General features: G+C 39.6%; 1 protein-coding gene across 1 annotated transcript in view; it reads left to right on the top strand.

Moving 5' to 3' along the window:
- The window catches only part of WDR27 (WD repeat domain 27), a 577,860-nt gene that overhangs the window by 265,259 nt on the left and 290,994 nt on the right, over positions 1–21,607 (top strand). Inside the window, exon 20 of the mRNA XM_077486311.1 lies at positions 8,276–8,370. Within this exon, the coding sequence (XP_077342437.1) occupies positions 8,276–8,370 (95 nt within the window). The remainder of the gene's footprint in view (positions 1–8,275; positions 8,371–21,607) is intronic.

Raw genomic sequence — 21,607 nt, forward strand, 5'->3', positions numbered from 1 at the left:
CTGAGGATCAGAGCAGCGAGGGGCTGCTATCTATGTGGATAGTTTTGGCAAGAAAGAGGTCTGTGGGAGATAGACCAGGTCTAAAGACGGAAGGCATGAGCAGCTCTGCGTTGTAAGCCAGGAAGGCTGCATATATATGGAGTGAAAGTGTATTTTCCTTGGATGGAAATGCTGAAAACCCCTGTGAGGGAACGTCATTGATTTTGTTTATCTGGAACCTTGTTTGAACTTTTCTTTAACCACTTAAGGACCAAGCCTCTTTCTGGGATTTGTTGTTTACAAGTTAAAAACTGTTTTTATTGCTAGAAAATTACTTAGAACCCCCAAACATTATACATTTTTTTCTAACACCCTAGAGAATAAAATGGCAGTCGTTGCAATACTTTCTGTCACACTGTATTTGCGCAGCGGTCTTACAAGCAAACTTTTTTGGGAAAAATATGCTTTTTTGCATTAAAAAAGAAGACAACAGTAAAGTTAGCCCATTTTTTTATACTGTGAAAGATAATGTTACGCCAACTAAATTGATACCCAACATGTCACACTTCAAAATTGCGCCCGCTTGTGGAATGGCGACAAACTTTTACCCTTAAAAATCTCCATAGGCGATGTTTAAAACTTTCTACAGGTTGCATGTTTTAAGTTACAGAGGAGGTCTAGTGCTAGTATTATTGCTCTCACTCTACCGATCGCTGCGATACCTCACATGTGTGGTTTGAGCACTGTTTTCCTATACGAGCGCTACTCACGTATGAGTTTGCTTCTGTGCACGAACTCGTCAGGATGGAGAGCGTTTAAAAAAAAAAAGTGTTATTTATTTTATCTTTTATTTTTTATTTTTACATGTTAAAAAAAAAAGTCACTTTTATTCCTATTGCAAGGAATGTAAACATCGCTTGTAATAGAAAAAAGCATGACAGGACCTCTTAAATATGAGAGCTGAGGTCAAAAAGATCTCAGATCTCATATTTACACAAAAATGCAATAAAAAAAAAAAAAAAATTTCCTTTTAAAAAAATTGCCATTTAAGAGCTGTGGGCGGAAGTGACGTTTTGACGTTGCTTCCGCCAGCAATTGTATGGAGATGGGTGGAGGCCATCTTCCCCTCACTCGTCTCCATACCCAGCTAGTGACCACACCCAATCGTCTCCGCTGCTGCTGGCGGCTCCAGTAAGCGGCGGAGGGCACCGGAACGCGTGCGCGGGGGGGGGTGGCCCTCTCCTGCCGCCAATAAAAGTGACCTTGCAGTGAATCCGCTGCAGAGACCACTTTTATCTTGTAGCGGACCGCCCGCTGAAGAAGGGGATACCGGGTTTATGGCAGTTAGCTGCTGCCATACCAATATCCTCCTTAAAACAGCCGACATAAAACTGCAGCAGGTGGTCTGTAAGAGGTTAAATAAAAGTGGGCCAACAGGCCCTGAAATGGGAATATTTGGTGTTGACTGTACTCACAACAAACAACACCCCAAACATTACAACAGTTTCCAACCATCCATTCTTCCCCAGCTCTTTATGCTGCCAAATGAAGACCAAATATGGAAGTCTTCAAAACCCCTATTTCAGCCCTTGTTACCAAGTTCCAGTCAGGGTCTCCAAAACACTACTGTTTTACCCTTTCACTTGCTTTAGAAGATGCTAAACAGAAAGTACATTTGCCCGTATTTGATGAGAGTGTTTGCCAGCAATACTGGTCTAAAATACAGTATATCAGCAGATCCACAAGGTTAAAGGTTTCCCTGTCCCTTTCATGCCATGTTGAACAAAAAGCCACTGGGTTTTACCCCAAACTAATTTAAAGTGGCTCTAAAGGCTCAAGGATTTTTACCTTTATGCATTGGCCAATAAGGAGAGAGAGAGGGGCAGGGCCAAGCCGCAGCTCTGTGACTGCACAGAGTAGGTAAGTATAACATGTTTATTATTTTTCTCGTTCAAAAGTTTTTATTTTATGTTAAAATAAATTACATGTACAGAATATAAGACAAATTATGTGATACCAGAAATAAAAAGTAGACATATTGAAGTACGGATGATACAAAGCAAAGAAGAATTTCAAGATATTCTCGTGGGAATGACAATAAATGGCCTTATATATTTTAGAATTTGAAAACATTCTTATAGCTGAGTTTTAAACATTTTAATCCCAAGAAAATATAAATATGTCTAAAAGAAAATATATGATTTTAAAGTTTTGACCATAACTTCTAAAGTATGTTTATAGTAAGTATTATATAGTAAGGGAAGAACATAAAAGGTATATAGGAGGGGAAGGGGAGGGAATAATTCTCCGGAGGAGGTTTTATATATCAGCTAATGTTGTAATTCTATAAAAAATCTTAATCACCATAACAATAAAACTCGGTTGTCAATATTATCTGACGTATAATATTTAATCCAGGGTTTCCATATATCATCAAACTTTGTCATCTGGTTTTTATCTATAGCGTCCATTTTAGCATGGATGAAAGATTGATTCATTCTACGTTTGGTTTCTGCAATATTCACCACGTCTGTTTTCCACGCATTGGCTATAGTCTGCTTTGCGGCTATCAGTAGTGTAAGAACTAATTTGAATTGTTTCTGATTCAGAAAGGCTGGTTTTAAATTAAGGAGAGTTATAATTGGGTCTGGAAAAATTGGACGATCAAAAAATTTTGTAATTATCAGAAAGATCTTTTTCCAAAATGATTGTACAATTGAGCAATGCCACCAGGTATGTATATAGGTACCCTTTTCTGGAAAGCCACGAAAGCAGAGGCCAGTGTTGTCTGTTGAGAATTTGGTGATTCTCGTAGGAACCAAATACCAGCGTGTGAGAACTTTATATGATGATTCAGACGCCAATATATTTTTAGAGGAAGATTTTGTGAAAGACCATATGTTGGACCAAGACCTAGAATCGATCGTACAATCCAAATCTTTTTCCCACTTGGCCACATATTTAGGTATAACAGTATTAGAATTAGATATCAATTGTGTATACAATGATGTAATACAACCTTTAGCGTGTGGTTCCTTGAGATAAAATCTTTCAAATTGAGAAATATTATGTAAGTTTACATTTAAATTGAGAAGAGGAGTATAAAAAATTTTGATTTGGAGATATCTGAATATTTCTGATTGTGGAAGCTTATATAATTCACATAGATCTGTAAAAGATTTTATTGATGTAGTTGAAGTTAAATTATATAGACAAGTGATACCAGCCTTAGACCAAGCTTTAAAGGTTTTGGGATATTTCCAGGCTGGGTAAAAAGTCACATTCTTGTGGAAAGATAATAGCGGATTTTGTGGAGATTGCAGATCATGTGAATTTCTATACCTATCCCATATAGATAGAGAGTGCTTAGAAATGGGGTTATTTATAGACTTACAATCCGCAGGTTGTAACCATAATATATTGTTTATAGGAAGAGGATCACAGTCTACAGCTTCAATGAGGACCCATAAAGGAATCTCTGTAGAAGAGTGATATTTTGTTAATTGAGATAATTGAGCTGCCTTATAATATATGTTAAAGTCTGGAAATCCCAACCCACCCAAAGCTTTGGGGAGAACAAGTGTTTTTTTGTGAAGTCTGGGTTTTATTTTCCCCCAAGTAGATTTCGTTACTTTTTGTTGAATCAGCCTAAGAAAATATGCAGGAATATGAATCGGGAGAGTTCTAAATAAATATAAAAATTTCGGAATAACAGACATTTTTATGATATTAATTTTCCCAAACCATGATAACGACCTTGTAATATTTTTTAATAGAGCTGGGTAATTAGCTGCAAATAAATCGGAGGGGTTAGGAGTAAACTGCACACCCAGATATGGGAGGCTATGATCTACCCACTTAAAGACATGTTTATTATTTTAATGTATAAAAAATCTGAAGCTTTAACCTTCCTAGCAGTATTCCTAAGTGTAGTGTGGGGTGAATTTTCATTACCAAAAGTGGTAACCCAAGCCACACTCGGGATTGCATCGCAGTATCCTGGTAAAGTTACTTACCTTGTCCCCAGGATCCTGAGATGTCCTCCTGCAGTGTCCATGGCCTGTGTACTCCGCCCAATTCATCACTGTACAGGGGCTCCACTCCCTGCCTGTGACGCCCGGGGGGCGGAGTCCGGCGGCAAATTCAAAAAAGTGAAAAATACATAACACATATAACACTCCAATCTGTAGATTGCATTACTGTATCAAATCATTTCACCTCCCTTTTGTCCCCAGTGCTTTGTCCAGTGCCCTGCCTGCAGTTTTATATTATTATTATTATTATTCAGGCTTTATATAGCGCCAACAATTTACGCAGCACTTTACAATGTAAAAGGAGACAATACAGTTACAATACAATAAAATACAAGAGGATTAAGAGGGCCCTTCTCAGAAAAGCTTACAATCTAATAGGGTGGGGCAGGTGGTACAAAAGGTTAAGCTGTAGGGAATGAGCTGATGGAAGTGGTAGGAGATTAGTTGGAGACATGATAGGCTTCCCTGAAGAGATGAGTTTTCAGGGATCGCCTAAAGGTAGCAAGAGTACGGGATAGCCGTACCAGTGGAGGTAGCGAGTTCCAGAGGATGGTAGAGGCTCTGGAGAAATCCTGGAGATGAGCATGGGAGAAGGAGACAAGAGAGCTTGAGAGTAGGAGGTCTTGAGAAGAGCGGAGGGGACGATTTGGGTGATATTTTAGACAAGATTGGTAATGTAGCTCGGGGCAGAGTTGTAAATGGCTTTGTATGTTGTGGTTAGTATTTTGAATTTAATTCGCTGGGTGATTGGGAGCCAGTGTAGGGATTGAAGGAGAGAGTTAGCAGACAGAGAGGTTGGTAAGGTGGATAAGTCTGGCAGCGGCATTCATGATAGACTGAAGAGGGGATAGCCTATGGAGAGGCAGGGCAATGAGAAGGGAGTGAATGAGGAACTTGGTGGTTTCATTTGTTAAAAAGGGGCGAATTTTAGAGATGTTACGGAGGTGAATTCTACAAACATTTGCCAACGATTGGACTTGGGGCTGAAATGACAAGTCAGAGTCTAGGATTACACCTAGTACCCTGGCGTGAGGGGAGGGCCATATTATATATACTGTTCTTTCTGCCTGGAAACTTGAGAAAGTCCATGGCGTCCCTTTATGTCAAAAGGGGTTTTAGACCAGCTAGAAAACAGTGATATTGAATTAGGATTACTTGAAGAATTGAACAGAATTGAGCGATAGTAATTCGTGGGAAAATTCGTCATCAGACACTGAAAGTGATGACAGCAACAATTCTGCGACTGAGCAAATCTCATTGATTACATTATTGAATAAAATGTATTATATATATATATATATATATATATATATATATATATATATATATATTTATATTTATATTTTCATTATTTATAGTTATTTATTATATTAGAATTTATGATTTCATGTTTCAAACTTTATAATACCCGGGATATCTACTAGACTAGTTTGGACAGATTTAAGTGCATTATTACTAAGAATTACAGGCCTACAATATAAAACCCCAAATTTCCATGCGAAACAATGTAACACTTTGAGCTTCATAAATCTGACATAATGATACCGCCAGGGAGGTTAATATCACTTTAATCACTTCAACCCAGAAGATTTTGCCCCCTTAATGAGCAGAGCATTATTTTGTGACTCGGCTCTGTGTCACTTTAACTGACAGTTGCGCAGTTGTGCAACGTTGCACCCTAACAAAATTAACATCCTTTTTTTTCCCACAAATAGAGCTTTCCTTTGGTGATATTTGATCACCTCTACATTTTTTATTTTTTGTGCTATAAACAAAAAGTGTGACAATTTTGAAAAAAAGCAATATTTTTTACTTTTTGCTATAATATATACTCCCCCCCCCAAAAAAACAAAACAATATATATATATATATATATTTGCTTCTGTGCACAGTTATTTTTACACTCTCTCTTTATTTATTTTTTGTTTTATCACTTTTATTAATTTTACAAGAAATGTAAACATCCCATGTAATAGGAATGATGTGTGACAGGTCCTCTTTATGGTGAGATGTGTGGTCTATAAAACCCGACATCTCTCCTCCAGGCTGGAAAGATTGAGATAAAAAAAAAAAAAGACTGATCTCTTTATTTCCAGCCGATAGCTTGGCTTTGTTTACTTTCCCTGGCCTCCAAATTTCTATGATCATCATACATTGGATTCTTTCTCCGGGTCACCGATCGCACAGACGAGCCCGGAGAAGTATCGGAGGGCGGCGGGAGGGGGAGATATCCCCTCCCACCCCCTGTAAGAATGATCAAGCGGCTGAACTATGATTGTTCTTACGGTTCAGGCAATCACAGGCTCTAAAAGATGATATTTGAATGATGCCTGCTGCTGCTTCTCTTCAACAAATTTTCACTTTTGTGTCTCACATGATGTTTTTCAAACAGCTTACTGTACAACAAAGCAACTCCATAAATTCAAACACACCTTACTTCCTTCTCTTCCCCTGCTATCCTTTTCCTTTACCATCCCCCGCCACTCTCAGGCCCTGCACGCGTCCTAAAGATAAATCCCCTTGTTCCCTTACAATCTGTAAATAGTTAGACCCTAGCCAGCACTACCTCACCCTTCCCACTCCTCATCCCGGGAAGTTTTTTGAATTAGACCTGTGCATATGCTGACTTTTCTACTTTTTGCAAATTGTATTTACATGCTGTGGGTTTCCTGATTTAGTTTGATTGGGACCTTGTTGAAAAAATAAAAATCTATTGAACGGAAATGCGGTTAACTATGGCAAATAATTGGTTTTCCTTAGTAAACTGAGCCCATTAAGCATGACCAACATAAGCACCAGCATAAGCGCCAACCATTTGCACATATGGGGCCTCGAATTGAAGGAGTTATACTGGGATCATGCCTGCAGCTGTAGCTATCACCCCTGTACCATTTTTTTTAGAGCGAGCGGGCGGCTCTTTAGGGATAACAACCAATGCAGCTAAAAGCCGCTCAGCTGTTATCCTGAGGGAGCCTCTGCGCCTCTCCGCCTCTCTTCCTGGGCCTCCTGTCCCACCTGTAGACTCGATCCATGATCTGGCACTCCGGCTAGAGTGAGTCTGGAAGGAAGCCAGAAATGGCTTAGTCTCCTATGTAAAAACATGGAAGCAAAGTCACAATGTCACTTCTGGTTTACTCAGCTGCCAATGGCGCAATCTTTAAAAAAATTACAGTTTTCTGAGTTGCTGTTTTTGGCGATCTGAATACTTTGAAGTGAAAAGGATGGGATTTGGGGTATTTTAGATTTCTAAACGGTGTTCAAATCACATATGTGAGGTATTGCCACGATCGTTAGAGTGAGAGCAATAATTCTAGCTATAAACATCCTTTGTAACTCTAACCTGGTAACAGTTTTTTTAAAGCATCGCCTATGCAGATTTTTAGGTACCGTAGTTCATGAAAGTATCCCTTTTCCCAAAAAAAGTGCGTTTGAAAGACTGCTGGGCAAATACCGTGCGACATAGAATATTGCAACGATCACCATTATATTCTCTAGGGTCTCTGCTAAAAAATATTGTAGGGGATCAGACTCAATGCAGGGACAAACTCACAGTTTCTTTAGGAAAACATCATGTTTAATTCACAGGATATTCCCAAACAGAAGAAAAAGGACATCTTGCCATTAATCAAACAAAAATAAACTTCTGCCCTACCGAGCCTTACTTTGCCTGACCAGCCCTTGGTTTTGTAGTAAGTGACCTTACAAACGCAAATACTTTGTATCCAAAGTCAGGGATAAGCAGCCATGCTCCTAGTTGCCTCCCCACATGGAGACACACATTCTCTCTCTGAGAGCTAGGACCAGCTGCCTTAATCAAGACCTGAAAAGAAAACATTAAACTGCGGTCAACGGACTTGGGAGTCTGTCGCACCCAGATCTCTAGCAGACTCCCAATAAAACCAGCCCCGGGATGGACTTTACCAATACAGGGTAAAGAACTATCCTTCTTTACCCTGACGTCTTTGCTGGTATTATCTTAGATTTCAAATCTAAGAATCCGTGGAGGAACATATATCCCATCAATCACTTTTCCTGTAATTTTAACCTGTTTCACAGGCACCCCGCTGCACTATATATAATGTTTGGTTGTTGTAAGTAATTTTCTGGCAAAAAATACAAATTTTAACTTGTAAGCAACAAATGTCAGAAATAGGCTTAAACATAAAAGGGTTAAACATGTTCTTACTATTACTATTAGAGATAGACAATTCACTTTTGTATAACTTTTGTATAACCTATCCACTTATGTGTGTTTTTTGTAGGTATGAACAGAAGAGTATATGCAAAACAGTTGAAAAGTTTCATCTGGACGCAGTGGAGGTTACCGGCATTTCAGCTGTGAATGACTTCTACTCCTGTATCCTTTTTTAATCTTTAATTTGCATTCTGAATATGTTTTATACACAATATCAGCTTATATCTCTGTGTTGTTAACAGACAACTGAGTGTGTGAAATCAACAAGCTAAAACAAGGACCACTTATACAATGACATATTATTCCCACCATGTAAATATCAGGAGATAGAAAAGTTTATAGGCACATTATAGATATTTTTGCTCAAAATTAGCTTTTTGTGCCTATACATTTTTCTGCCTTTGTTTAATTAACAACCGGTTAAAAATCACCTTGCTGAAGTCAAGCCAGTACAAAAAGGATATTTAGCTTCCAGAAGACTCATGATCGGATGCGAAATGCATGGAGGCTTTTGAGTAAACACAGACGTCACTTCGTGCCCCAACATGCACCAGATTGAGGCTTGGACAGCATGCCAATCCCAGGAGACAGAATAGTGCTAGCTAACCCCAAAAAACACTGCTAAAAAGACTCATTGCCAGTCTATAGGCACTGCATTTGTGAGTGTAAATTTTATATACCGTATATACTCGAGTATAAGCCGAGATTTTCAGCCTCTTTTTTGAGGCTGAAAGTGCCCCCCTCGGCTTATACTCGAGTCATCGCTGTCTGCCCGCTCGATCAGCGTGTCGAGCAGACAGACAGCGGCCATTCTATGATTCAAAAGCCGCGCCTCCGGCTCCGCCTTCGCCTGTGATAGGCGGAACACTGAATTTCCCAGCAGCCTGTGTTCCGCCTATCACGGACGTCGTATCATCCTCATACTACGGACGAGGATGATACGACGTCCGTGATAGGCGGAACACAGGCTGCTGGGAAATTCAGTGTTCCGCCTATCACAGGCGAAGGAGGAGGCGCGGCTTTTGAATTTTACAATGGCCGCCGACGAAGAGGGCACGGGACGGAGGCAAGGCAAGGCACGGCACGGGACGGGACGGGACGGGACGGGACGGGACGAAGGCAAGGCACGACACGGGACGGAGGCTCGGGACAAAGGCTCGGGACACAGGTAGGCTGGACACACACACACACACACACACACACACACACACACACACACACACACACACACACACACGGATGGAGACACACACACACGGATGGATGGATGGATGGAGACACACACACACACAGGGATGGATGGATACACACACACACAGGGATGGATGGATGGATGGAGACACACACACACAGGGATGGATGGATGGATGGATGGAGACACACACACACAGGGATGGATGGATGGATGGATGGAGACACACACACACAGGGATGGATGGATGGATGGACACACACACACACAGGGATGGATGGATGGACACACAGGGATGGACGGACACACAGGGATGGACGGACACACAGGGATGGACGGACACACACACAGGGATGGACAGGCATGTCTCACCCTCGGCTTATACACGAGTCAATAAGTTTGCCAGTTTTTTTGGGGGTAAATTGGGGGCCTCGGCTTATATTCGGGTCGGCCTATACTCGAGTATATACGGTATCTATCTTATTGATTTAATACATTTTAACCATGTTGCACAATGATGGTTGTCTGCTTTTCATGAGATCCTGAGATTAATGTGGAGGTGCAAGGAGTAATCATTGGCAACCAATTTGGGAATCCTCAGATATACATATGAGTGGAGTGGTTAACCCAGCATAAACCTAAGGCGCATTTTTTCCTTGTTTCTGATGAGTGTCCATTTTGGAAGGTGATGGTGTCTCACGAATCGGTGAAAAGTTTTCCAATCACGGATGTGAATTTGTTCACATCGGATTTGGATAATCAGCTTGTGAGGAGGATTATTGGGACTGTTTGTTTATTGAACACATGATTTTTTATTCCAGTTATTATTATTTTAGAGTAAGAAAAATTAACTTTGACAAATGTATTTATTAATCATTTTTGATGAATCACAGATAAAATGTGTTCACCTTTTTTGTGGTAAGATACGTATATTATTTCAGGGTCAGCGCAGTTACACTTTTCACTGCAACATAACCTACCCCACACCACATGGGGGATCTATAACTGCAGCAGATCTGTCATTTTAATTTTAAAAACAAATTCACGTATTATAGATTTTTTTTGCGCCGGTGACACATCTCTCACACAAGATGGATATTGATTGGTTGCTGTGGATTACTGCACTTAAAGTGTTTATCAACCCAAAACCAAAAATTAAATATATTGCATTTTACCAGCCTTTAGATATTGTGGCTTCATTAGTTTTCTTTTTTTTTGACATTTTACACCTTTATTTTCACATGGTAATTTCCTGTCCCTGGGTGGCTATGCTCACTCCCCTACAATATTCATGGAGGGAACCATTGTTACTACTGAGACTGGACTTCAAACACTTGTTCGTCTCTGTTCAGATCTGATCAGAAGTTTACAGAAGGAAGTTGACATTTTTATGCTTCTAATGCGGCTCACAAGAAGTGACCTTTCTGGCAAGATTAATATTTTCTGTAGTCACTGAAAATGTTTTTAGTCTAAAAACAGCGATAAATGCAGCCACCACATCTAAGGACTGGTGAACTGCAATATGTTCAAGTTTTGTTCTTACAGTAGGTTTAGTTCATTTTTAAGAATTAGCACTTACAGTAAATGCAAAACTTTTTTTCTAGATTTTTATGGCTTTAACCAGAAAAGTTATAGATGGGATATCTTTTAGTGATGACATTTGTTCCAGTGACAACTGTTAGTGGTGGGATTTTGCTTCACTGTGGATATATTTCGACTCTCTTCCTTTTGTGTCTGTAGGACAGGAAATGGGTATAAATCTCACAAAAAGAACTCCAAAATAGATCTTATACCTATTCACTCTATCCAAATAATAATAATAATAAAAAAAGCTTCTGGCTGAAATTCCATCTTAACAATAAGAACTTTCAAAAACACCAGTGGACATCAGATAGTGGTCAGACATATGGATGTGATTGCATCCCTAAAATATATTTTTATTCTGAAAGATCACTTTATAAACATGCCTAAGGCCCCGAGGGGAGGACAAATATATAGTCAGTTTTCCCGATAGAAGCTGTTGCTTTGAGGTAGGCTGTGATATCTTTGACTGAGTCCAGGCAGTGAAGAGAAATCTCTTTTGTGTGCTTTGGAGCAAGGAAAAAGATGGAAGAACAGTGTCTTCATTGAAGTGGAAGTCTGACACCACCTTGGGAAAAAGGAATGGCCTTGGCCATAAGACTACCTTGTCCTCATGAAGGATGAGGAATGGCACCTTGTAAGTGAGAGACCCGAAATTCAAAAAATGTCTGACTGATGTGATAGAGACCAGAAAGGCCACCTTGTGGTAAAGGTCATCTAAATGACTCTCCCTGATGGTTTCAAAGGGTACTTTCTGTGGAGCAGAGAAAATATTGTTGAGGTCCCAGAAAGAAAGGGGGCCTAATTCTAGAAACACCTTGTTCACACCAGACAAAGTTGGATTTCCAGGTACAATAATAGACAGTTTCTGGAAGTGGATTTTCTTGCTTTTAGCAAGGTAGGGAGGACAAACTTGGAGACTCCTCTGTCTCTTAAACTGTCGTGCTGTGAGTGACTGAGAAGTGGGTCCAGTGCTGCAGAGCCAGTCTGATTGCTTTGAGCTCAAAAGTGTTGATGTAGAGCTTGGTTTCCATCAGTAACCAGATTCCCTGGAATGTGAGGAACTGGAACATTCCTCCCCAGCCTGAAAGACTCACATTTCTTGTTATCAATTTCCAGTGATTTGGAAGGAAGGACTTCCCTGTTGTTAAGGCTGGGGGCTGGGCTGGAGATCCACCAAGCTATATAATTCGTTGCTTGGCAGGACATGAGTATAGGTGAATCAAGGGAAAGGGGCATATTTGTTCCACGTCAACAAGATGTTGTGCTGGAGCGAACTTGAATGAAACTGAGTGAATGGAACAGCCTCAAAGGAAATTATAATGAGGTATAAAGGCCAAAAGGCAATGTGACAGATGAGAAATTGTATTCTTGACTTGCAAAGTGCAGAAAACATTGATGCAGTGGATAAATTGAAGTATGTAGACATGTAGAATATGTAGATCTTGGGTGTAAACAGATGCCAGGTATTCAGGGAGGCAATAACTTACCTTGTAGATTTCATATAAAATGTCTGAATTGTAAGATATAGTATTTGTTGGGGGATCTGAGGTCCAGAATAGGACAAATACTACTATTGGGCTTTGGTACCTTGAGGAGTTTTGAATAAAATCCTTTGAACCTCCAGTCTTCTGGAGGTACTAGTGCAACCACTCCCTGGGAAAGGAGATGGTGCAGGACATTCTGTAAATCTGACTGACCTTGGTTAGTTTTTGGATGATTTGAGAGAAGAAAGCAAGGGGGTCGAGTTTTAAACTTTTCTTTGTAGATCTTGTAGAGATCTTGAAACCACTGATTGAACCCACAGGATGGAATGTCTGTGACTCAGAGAAAGGCAAAGTGTCCCCTTCATTGGAAAGAGGGCTTTGTAGAAGGCATAGTGGACTTTGTAGGCCAAGTCTTACATTGAAGGGAAGGGCTCAACTTAGGTTTTGAAGTTGAAGCCTGGAAAGAGCAATTGGGGGCTTTGGGTTTTTTTAAGAAATACATGCCTCAGAGAAGGGGGTTTGAGAATCTTCCACTGTGGGGAACCCTCCCCCCGTGACATCTTTAAAGGATAAATTCACCTTTGTAATAAATAATAAATGCAAATCTTTTTTGCAGGTAGAAAAATGTGTATTTAGTATTTTTTTTTTTTACTAGGAGCCTGCAAAGCATTGCATGCATGATCAGCAGATTGTGGGTGCAAAGCAGGACTCCTGCAGACTGTCTGTGTAAGCTATCTGCTTGTACCCCTGAATATGGGTGTAACATGTAACATGTTACGAAAGCTGAACTTTTAATGAATTTGTCAAGATGTCAACAATTTACCTAAAATATGTCTTTAAAAGGCATACATGGGAGGCATTTTTCACGGGCAGCTTTAGATTCTGTGCAAATGAATGGAGATTAGGGCTATTCTGTTTCACCTGTTTCATCACATGTTCTAGGTCAGTGATGGCGAACCTTGGCACCCCAGATGTTTGGAACTACATTTCTCATGATGCTCTTGCACTCTGCAGTGTAGTTGAGCATCATGGGAAATGTAGTTCCAATACATCTGGGGTGCCATGGTTTACCATCACTGTTCTAGGGCATCCACATTAAAGGGGAAGGCAGAAGCTAATTGCTTTAATTACTCGGATAAGACACAGTCTTGGAGTACAGTGTAATGTTGGTTGTTCATTGCCCTAGTCCAGTTTGCTGCCGATTAATACAGAGCTGGTCCTTCAAAAGTAAAGAAAGCCTTTATAAGTGTCTCAAACTTCCGATCTGCAGATTATTTGAATGAAATAGCATCTTCAATTGGTACAGTGAGATGTTTGTTTAGGACTGAAACAGGATCTATTACTGAAACAGACCATTTAATAGAGAACTGTTGTTCCACTGGATAGAGCTCAGCAATTATTTTTGGAGTTAAAATCTTTTCCGGTGGGACCCAGTTGTTAATAATTTCCAATTATATTTGTTCATGAATAGGGACTGTCTTTTTAGATTTTGCAGATCTATTTGTACTCAGAGGAGTGAGTGTAGGGGAGAGAAATATTCTGCAGCCTTCCCAAAAATTGCCTCCAGGGCCTCTTTATTTGCTTCTATGTCCGCTTTATCAAGGCCATGCATATTGGAATCTGACTTGGGCAGAAGTGGTGGAGCTGGGGATGGGATCTGGCGTTTTGGGGCTTTGGAGCTGTGATAAAGACATTAGTTGTTTGAAAAATTGTGACATGGTTGCTGAAAAATCAGCTTTGTCAGGTTGGACGCTTGTTGTGTGTCTAAAATAGAATAAAACAGGTGTTAAAATCTGATCCTGCTTCGGTGCAAGGGAAGCATTGTCAAACTAAAGTTGAATGTTTTGCAGCCCTGCAGCAGAGGGAATTTTTGCCTAAACTTTTGCCATGGTTTCCTTCATAGCTACAGGTGAGGATAATCCTCTGTGGGGTTCTCACGAAGTGGGGTGCAGAATATAGGGTAAGCATGCCCAGAAGGAGAACTTGGCTAGTCAGGTGTAGACCATACTGTGGCAAAGTCTTCATGGCAAAAGGATGGGGTGAATCATCTGAGTATCATAAAAGGGCTGTAGGTGGAAGTGGTGGTAAAGTGTGTGGCTGTATGATGTAACACCTGGTTATCCAGGCTCTGAGCTCCAAGTGATTTAATTTTAAATTTTAGATCATTTAGATTTAGTTTTAGCCCCAAAAGCTTTTGAAAAGCTTGCATTGCAAAGGGAAAACATTCCAAACAAACACCAGTTTTTACAGTAACAGTCAGAGATACAAGGGTAACCTTATCTTACTCGTCCATGATGCTGGTCCCTATATAGGGTCCAGGCTTTAGCCATCACGGTGGACATACTCCTCATGGGGTCTTCAGGGTCTGGATTTTATAGTTATGAACCACAGTAATTACCAAGATGAGCACTTGTGCAGGATCCAGTGCCTGAAGCATATATTACAGGCTGTTCACACAGCGTGAAGTCCGGATATGGTTCCCAAGGTTGCACCTATCTAAATGTGCAGCTTCTATTGTGGTGTTTAGAAGACAGGGAGGAGTTGACTGAAATTTAATTGAGGAATCCAAAGATAAAATAATAAACTAGTTAAGACAAGAGTGATTTCTCCTTAGGACACTAGGAAAAAATTGAGGACTGAGCTTTGCCAGTGTCCCATCACCTGAAGGTGCAAGCCTATAACCCAGCATCTATGAATACACAGCTTCTGTCCTGTATTGTATGATTAGGATAATCATTTTTAAAATACTATATCATTATACAATATAAATGTCACAAACTTGAGCAATTCAGACTGGGTAAATGCTGAAAGAATGCATAAACCACATGTCAAAGGTATCTTTAGATTCATAGCTATAGACAGTAGGATTTACATTTAAATCTTTTTTTTTTTCTTGTAAAATTATTTTCAAATGTTTTTATTGAGATTTTTATCAGAGTTAGTTACAACAAGGGTTACAAAACAAAAAAAAAAATAATATATAGTAATAAAAGTAACATAACACAGTATAATGTAGTGACCGGGTTTTCTCAGCACAATATAGCATAGAAACAAATAGTCCACAATAAAGAATAAAGTAGTATTCCCAAGTATCTAATATTCATAGTCCTAAAGGGACTCGAACAAGAGTAATGCCCCGTACACATGACCGGACTTTTCAACATCAAAAGTCTGACGGAATGATTCCGGCAGACTATTCGATCGTGTGTGGGCTGCAACGGACTTTTGATTCACAAAAGTCTGACAGACTTTAGAAATGGAACATGCTTCAAATTTTTCCGCCAGAACTCTGCCGGACCCAGAAATCCGCTCGTGTGTGTGCTAGTCTGACGGACTAAAACCGACGCTAGGGCAGCTATTGGCTACTGGCTATGAACTTCCTTATTCTAGTCCAGTCATACGTCATCACGTTCGAATCCGTCGGACTTTGGTGTGATTGTGTGTGGCCAAGTCCGTTCATTCGGAAAGTCCGTCAGAACTCTGTCAGAACTCCGTCGAAAGTCTGCCGGACTTAAGTCCTGTCGTGTGTACGCGGCATTAGTCTCTTAGAACTTGTATAATAAAGTCCGTAATATAATTATTGTAAGATTTATAAATAGCGATATGGATAATGGCCACTTCTGGACCCCAAGACACCCCTCACAGGGAACTATCTGTGTCTTGGAGTACCTAGGCCAACATCCTAAAGGAAATTCAAACACAGTAGTTATCTTTTATGAAGGAAAATAAAGATCTATTCTTACTCCGCAGCTCAATTCAGATAAACAGACATGTGATATATTTGTCACTTTGTTATAAAATTATTTTTAAAGCCATCCAAAAAATATTAAAATGCACAGGAGTTCTTTCTTCTATATGATTAAAGAATCAGTATTATCTAAATTGTGGAAGTATAATTTTTGTACCATGTACTCCAAGGTTCCCATAGTTGTTGTTCCCTAATATATAGGGATTTGTCATTAGGAAATAACAATTCGTAGGAGTGGTGAAGTTGGGTTAATTCTATAACTTCTGTCATAGTAGGAAGAGAGTCAGTTTTCCATTTTCTAGTTATGGATAGTCTCGCAGCTAAAAGTATATGTGTTACTACTTTACGATATTGTTTGGGAATCGTATGTAAATTCATATTCAGAATGGCTAGTTCTGGTGAAAGTTGAAGGACAATACCTGTTACGGAAGTGAGTAAATGGGAGATTGCCTGCCAGTAGTTATGTAAGCTTGGGCAGTCCCATATAATATGAAATAGGGTGCCCAATTGGGTACAATTTCTCCAGCAATTAGGTGACGAGTTCCCCTTGAATTTTGCTAGGATATGTGGAGTCAGGTATTGTCTTTGAACAATTTTTTGTGCCAATTCCCTTAGTGTAACACATGCAGTAGCCCTATATATGCTTCGTAGGGAAGCCATCCATTGTTTAATTGAAAAGTCTTGCCCCAAATCTTGTTCCCATTTAACCACTTCCCACCCGGCCAATGTATATATACGGCCGGGTGGGAGCCGCCTGCTCCTGATAGGACGTTCAGGAACGTCATTCAGGAGCAGCGGGATCGCGCGCGCGCCCGCGCAGCGGCGCGATCCCGATGTGCTCGTGTCACCCGGACACGGCACATCTCAGATCGGCAGGAGGGCTCTGTGATTGGCCCTCCTGATCACATGACGGCCGTGTCCAATCACGGCCGTCATGTGATGTAAACAAACAGCCGGTTGCTAGGCAATCGGCTCTCCTCTCCTCACACGGAAGTCACCGCTGAGAAGAGGAGAGCAGAACGCTGCAGCCGGCTGATGATCAGTGAGTATGGGCTGCTTTTCACAGCTTTTTACTCACTGATCATCAGTGTAGTGTAAACACACAACACACCACACAGTGAAAACACAGTCCCCACATATGTCCCCAAAACACACATGTCCCCAAAACATACATGTCCCCAAATAATAAAAACACATGTCCCTAATAATAAAAACATGTCCCCCACATATGTCCCACTAAAATCACATGTCCCAATGATTATCTGCACACATATGTACGTGATCACCTGCACACATATGTACATGATCATTTGCGTACATATGTCCGTGATCACACAAACCAATTATTATACACTTAACGGAATTTTTTTTACCAAAAACATGTAGCAGAATACATTTTGGCTTAAATTTATGACAAAATTTGATTTTATTGGATTTCTTTTCAAATAGAAAAAAGAAAATATTGTTTTTTTCCCAAATTTCCGCTTTTTTTGCGCTTATATCGCAAAAAAAAAAAACGGAGTCGTGAATAAATAACACCAAAATAAAGCTCTATTTGTGCGAACAAAATGATAACAATTTCATTTGGGTACAGTGTAGCATGACCGCGCAATTGTCACTGAAAGCGCTAGAGCGCTGAAAGCTGAAAATTGGGCTGGGAAGGAAGGGGGTGAAAGTGCCCTGTATTGAAGTGGTTAAGGAAGGAAGGTAGTTTGCTGGGTATGTTTGTTTCCCCTAGAATTGGGTATATTGTAGCTACTCCTTTCTGTGAGGTGGCATGGTTATTGAGGAAAGACCATATTTTAACCGGGATTGAAGCTCTGAGTTGTGGATTGTGTAGCAGACACTTTTCTATTTGAATATATGTAGATCGCTCAGAATTCGGAAGCTGTAATTCATTAACTTAATTACTTAACTGAGAAAAAGACTTTAATGAGCCCTGTTGTAAGAAGGAACTAAGTTTGATATCCCGACCCAAATTCTAGTCGTGTATTTGTACGCCAGGAATTAATGTTGGTAGGATTGTTAGAGGAGGGTTTAACACCGTGAATGGAGTTTTATCCCATTTGTATGTGATGATTCTCTGCCAAGAGTGTAGCGTCGCTTTCCCTGTTGGTGGGTATTGAGCTGTAATTGTGGACTTAATTTTCCTACTAAGTAACCAGAATTGCATATTAGGCTGTCGTGTGATGTCTTTCTCAATTTGTCCCCATAAAGTTTTAGGAGTAGCCAAGAACCATTCTTGCAATTGGGTCAAAAGAGTTGCGTCATAATAATCCTGTAGATCAGGTACGGTCGCACCACCTATATTTCTATGTTCAATTAGTATATGGTATACGCAACGGGATATTTTGCCATTCCATAGATATTTTCCCAAACTGCTTTGTAAGGATTTAAAGTAGTATTTAGGGATACATATTGGAAGGGACCTGAGTTGATATAATAATTTTGGTAAGGTCATCATTTTGAAAGCTGCCAGGCGACCAGCCCATGTAAATTCGAATTTACTAAGTGTTGTCAGATCTGTTTCAAAATGTTTCTTAAATGGTAAAAAGTTTGTTTTAAATAACTGTTTTATTTTGTTAGTGAGAGTGATTCCTAAGTAAGAAATCCCCTTGTCTTTCCAGTGGTAGGGGTATTTATTAGACAATAACTGCCTGGTTGTGTTATCTAATCCTATGTCTAAAATATGGGACTTGGTTTCATTGATTTTATAGTATGATGCTGCTCCAAATGTCGTTAGTATATTTTGGAAATTCGGGAGAGATGAAATAGGATCAGACACTATAAGCACTATGTCATCTGCGAACAGACTTATTTTATTATCTATTTGCCCAATTTTTATACCAGATAGTTTTGTGTCAGATCGTATACGTTCTGCTAGAGGTTCGATGGCTAAATTAAATATTAAAGGAGATAAGGGGCAACCTTGTCGTGTTCCATTCGAGATGCCAAAGGGCCTAGACATCATATCATTTGTGTATATTCTCGCTGAGGGGCCCTTATACAGTGCAAAAATTGCTGATAAAATATTTCCATGAAAGCCGAATTTTAAAAGCACTGACTGTAAATAGCCCCAATGGACCCTATCAAATGCCTTCTCTGCATCCAAAGAAAGGAGCAGAGAAGGCGTTTGATGTCTCTCAGTGAAGTGTATAATATCAATCAGACGTCTTGTTGCATCTGAAGATTGTCGACCTTTAGTAAAGCCAGATTGATCTTTGTGAATGAGGTCTGGTATGTAGTTCATCAGTCGATTCACTATTGCTTTGGTGTATATTTTGATGTCAATGTTCAATAATGAAATCGGTCTGAAATTTTGGGGAGCGTTGGGATCTTTGCCTGGTTTCGGCAGTGTTATGATCAAGGCCTGAAGCATCTCAGCCGGAAATTCTGATTTGGATGCCGCTTCGTTAAAAAGTGAGCATAAGTGGGGAGCCAGTATATCTCGAAGTAATTTATAGTATTCTCCTATCATTCCGTCTGGGCCCGGAGATTTATTGTTGGGCAGGGAGTCTATAGTTCTAGCAATTTCTTCCACTGAAAATGGGATGTTAAGATCAGAGATTTGATCAGTAGTTAATGATGGGAGACTAATAGTTTCTAAGAAATCACTTATTATCTTTGGGGTAGGTGTGGGAGTTTGAGAATCATCTTTAAGATTGTAAAGGGAGCTATAATAACAGCTAAATACATTCGCTATGTCTTGGGGGTCTTGCAATTTTTCTCTAGTAATAGGGTGGTATAGATATGGAATCTTTGATTTGGAATATCTCCCTTTGATCCGAAGTGCCATGTTTTTTCCTGCTTTGTTGCTAGTATGGTAATATTTAGCTTTAAGTTTTCTAGTATGTTTTTCAAATGTATCCAATAAAGTCGTCCTGTCATAATATTTGTAGTTTAGTTTTCAGTTGTTGTGATGGGTGACATTGGTTTTGGGAACCTAATGTTTTAATGTCAGCAGTAAGTTTCTCAATGAGTTTCGTTTTATTTTTCCTGAATTGAGCATTCAGTTGCATTAGGATTCCCCTACTAAATGCTTTATGAGCACCCCATAGGTGGCGGAGTCTGACACCGATCCCACATTATATTTAAAGAATTCAGTTATCTGGTTTTGTATAGCTGTAGCATAGGTAGGCATTTTGATAAGATATGCATTTGTTCTCCATAGAAAATGGGTCGTTTGAGAGTGTTTAGGTAGAATAGTCATACTAATTGGGGCATGATCAGTCCAAGTGATGGGTGCAATGTCAGACTCCCTCACCCGCTGCAATAACCACTTATCCGTAAAAATATAATCGATACGAGTATAGGTATTATGTACCAGGGAATGATATGTGTATTCACGATCTCCAGGATGATGGCATCTCCATACATCATAGAGATCGCTTTTATTCAAAAAAAATTTAAGTGCACAGTTGGTTCTGGTTTTGGGATTAGAAGTGTCTAGTTCTTGTTCATGTATTGTGTTGAAGTCTCCACAAATTATTAAGGCACCTTTTCGGCATTTACCTATTTTTCTCATCAGGCCATTCAGAAAATGTGATTGCCTTTTATTAGGCGCATACACATTTACCAATGTAGTAAGTGTATTATCAATGGTACATATTAATATGAGGTAGCGTCCATTGGTATCTACAATAGATTCATGTAATTGAAAATTAACTGAATGATGTATGGCAATAAGTACTCCTCTTTGTTTCTGTTGGCCTGATGCTGTAAATATGTGAGGAAAGTTCTTATGGGTGCAAGTGGGAATAGCGCCTGTTTTGAAATGGGATTCTTGTATACACAATATTTGATATCGCTGGGTGTTAGCCATTTGCCACATCGACGCTCTTTTTGCTGTATGGTTAAGACCATTAGTATTTAAAGATATTAACTTTATACTCATAAAAGGATATTAATAAGATGGAAAAAGTAAGTACATACTAGCCTGATAATAGCTTTAAATTCTACTTCCATGTGAACAATCTGTAGTCTGAAATGACTATGAATGTCCAAAAATTTAGTGACTGAAAAGCTTTGATTCAAATTTTGTAGGTTCACAAAATACCTGTCCCTTTGAATGCTAGGAGTTGTGTATAGGATACAGTGAAGAAAAAAATAAAAGTAAAAGCACAAACAAAAATATAACCAAACATTAAACGTAACTTGCAGTGGTAAACATTTCAATGCATACTGCAACATTAGAATGGGGAATTAGTTCAAAGGTCAGCTGTTCCAAAGATTTAGTATCGCACGGCATGGCGGGCAAGCTGATAGATCGGTTTCCTATAGATAGGATTGTATTTTGACCGGATCTAGTCAATGAAAGCTAATGCCATTGTGGCGTAAGTTTCTCCGGATTCTTCTTAGCTCCGATAGGTGGAGTTGGTTCGGGGATAATAC

The sequence above is a fragment of the Lithobates pipiens genome, unplaced genomic scaffold (genome assembly GCF_037356315.1).
Source record: "Lithobates pipiens isolate NorthernLeopardFrog02 unplaced genomic scaffold, aLitPip1_a1.2 Scaffold_18, whole genome shotgun sequence".
Classification (NCBI taxonomy): domain Eukaryota; kingdom Metazoa; phylum Chordata; class Amphibia; order Anura; family Ranidae; genus Lithobates; species Lithobates pipiens.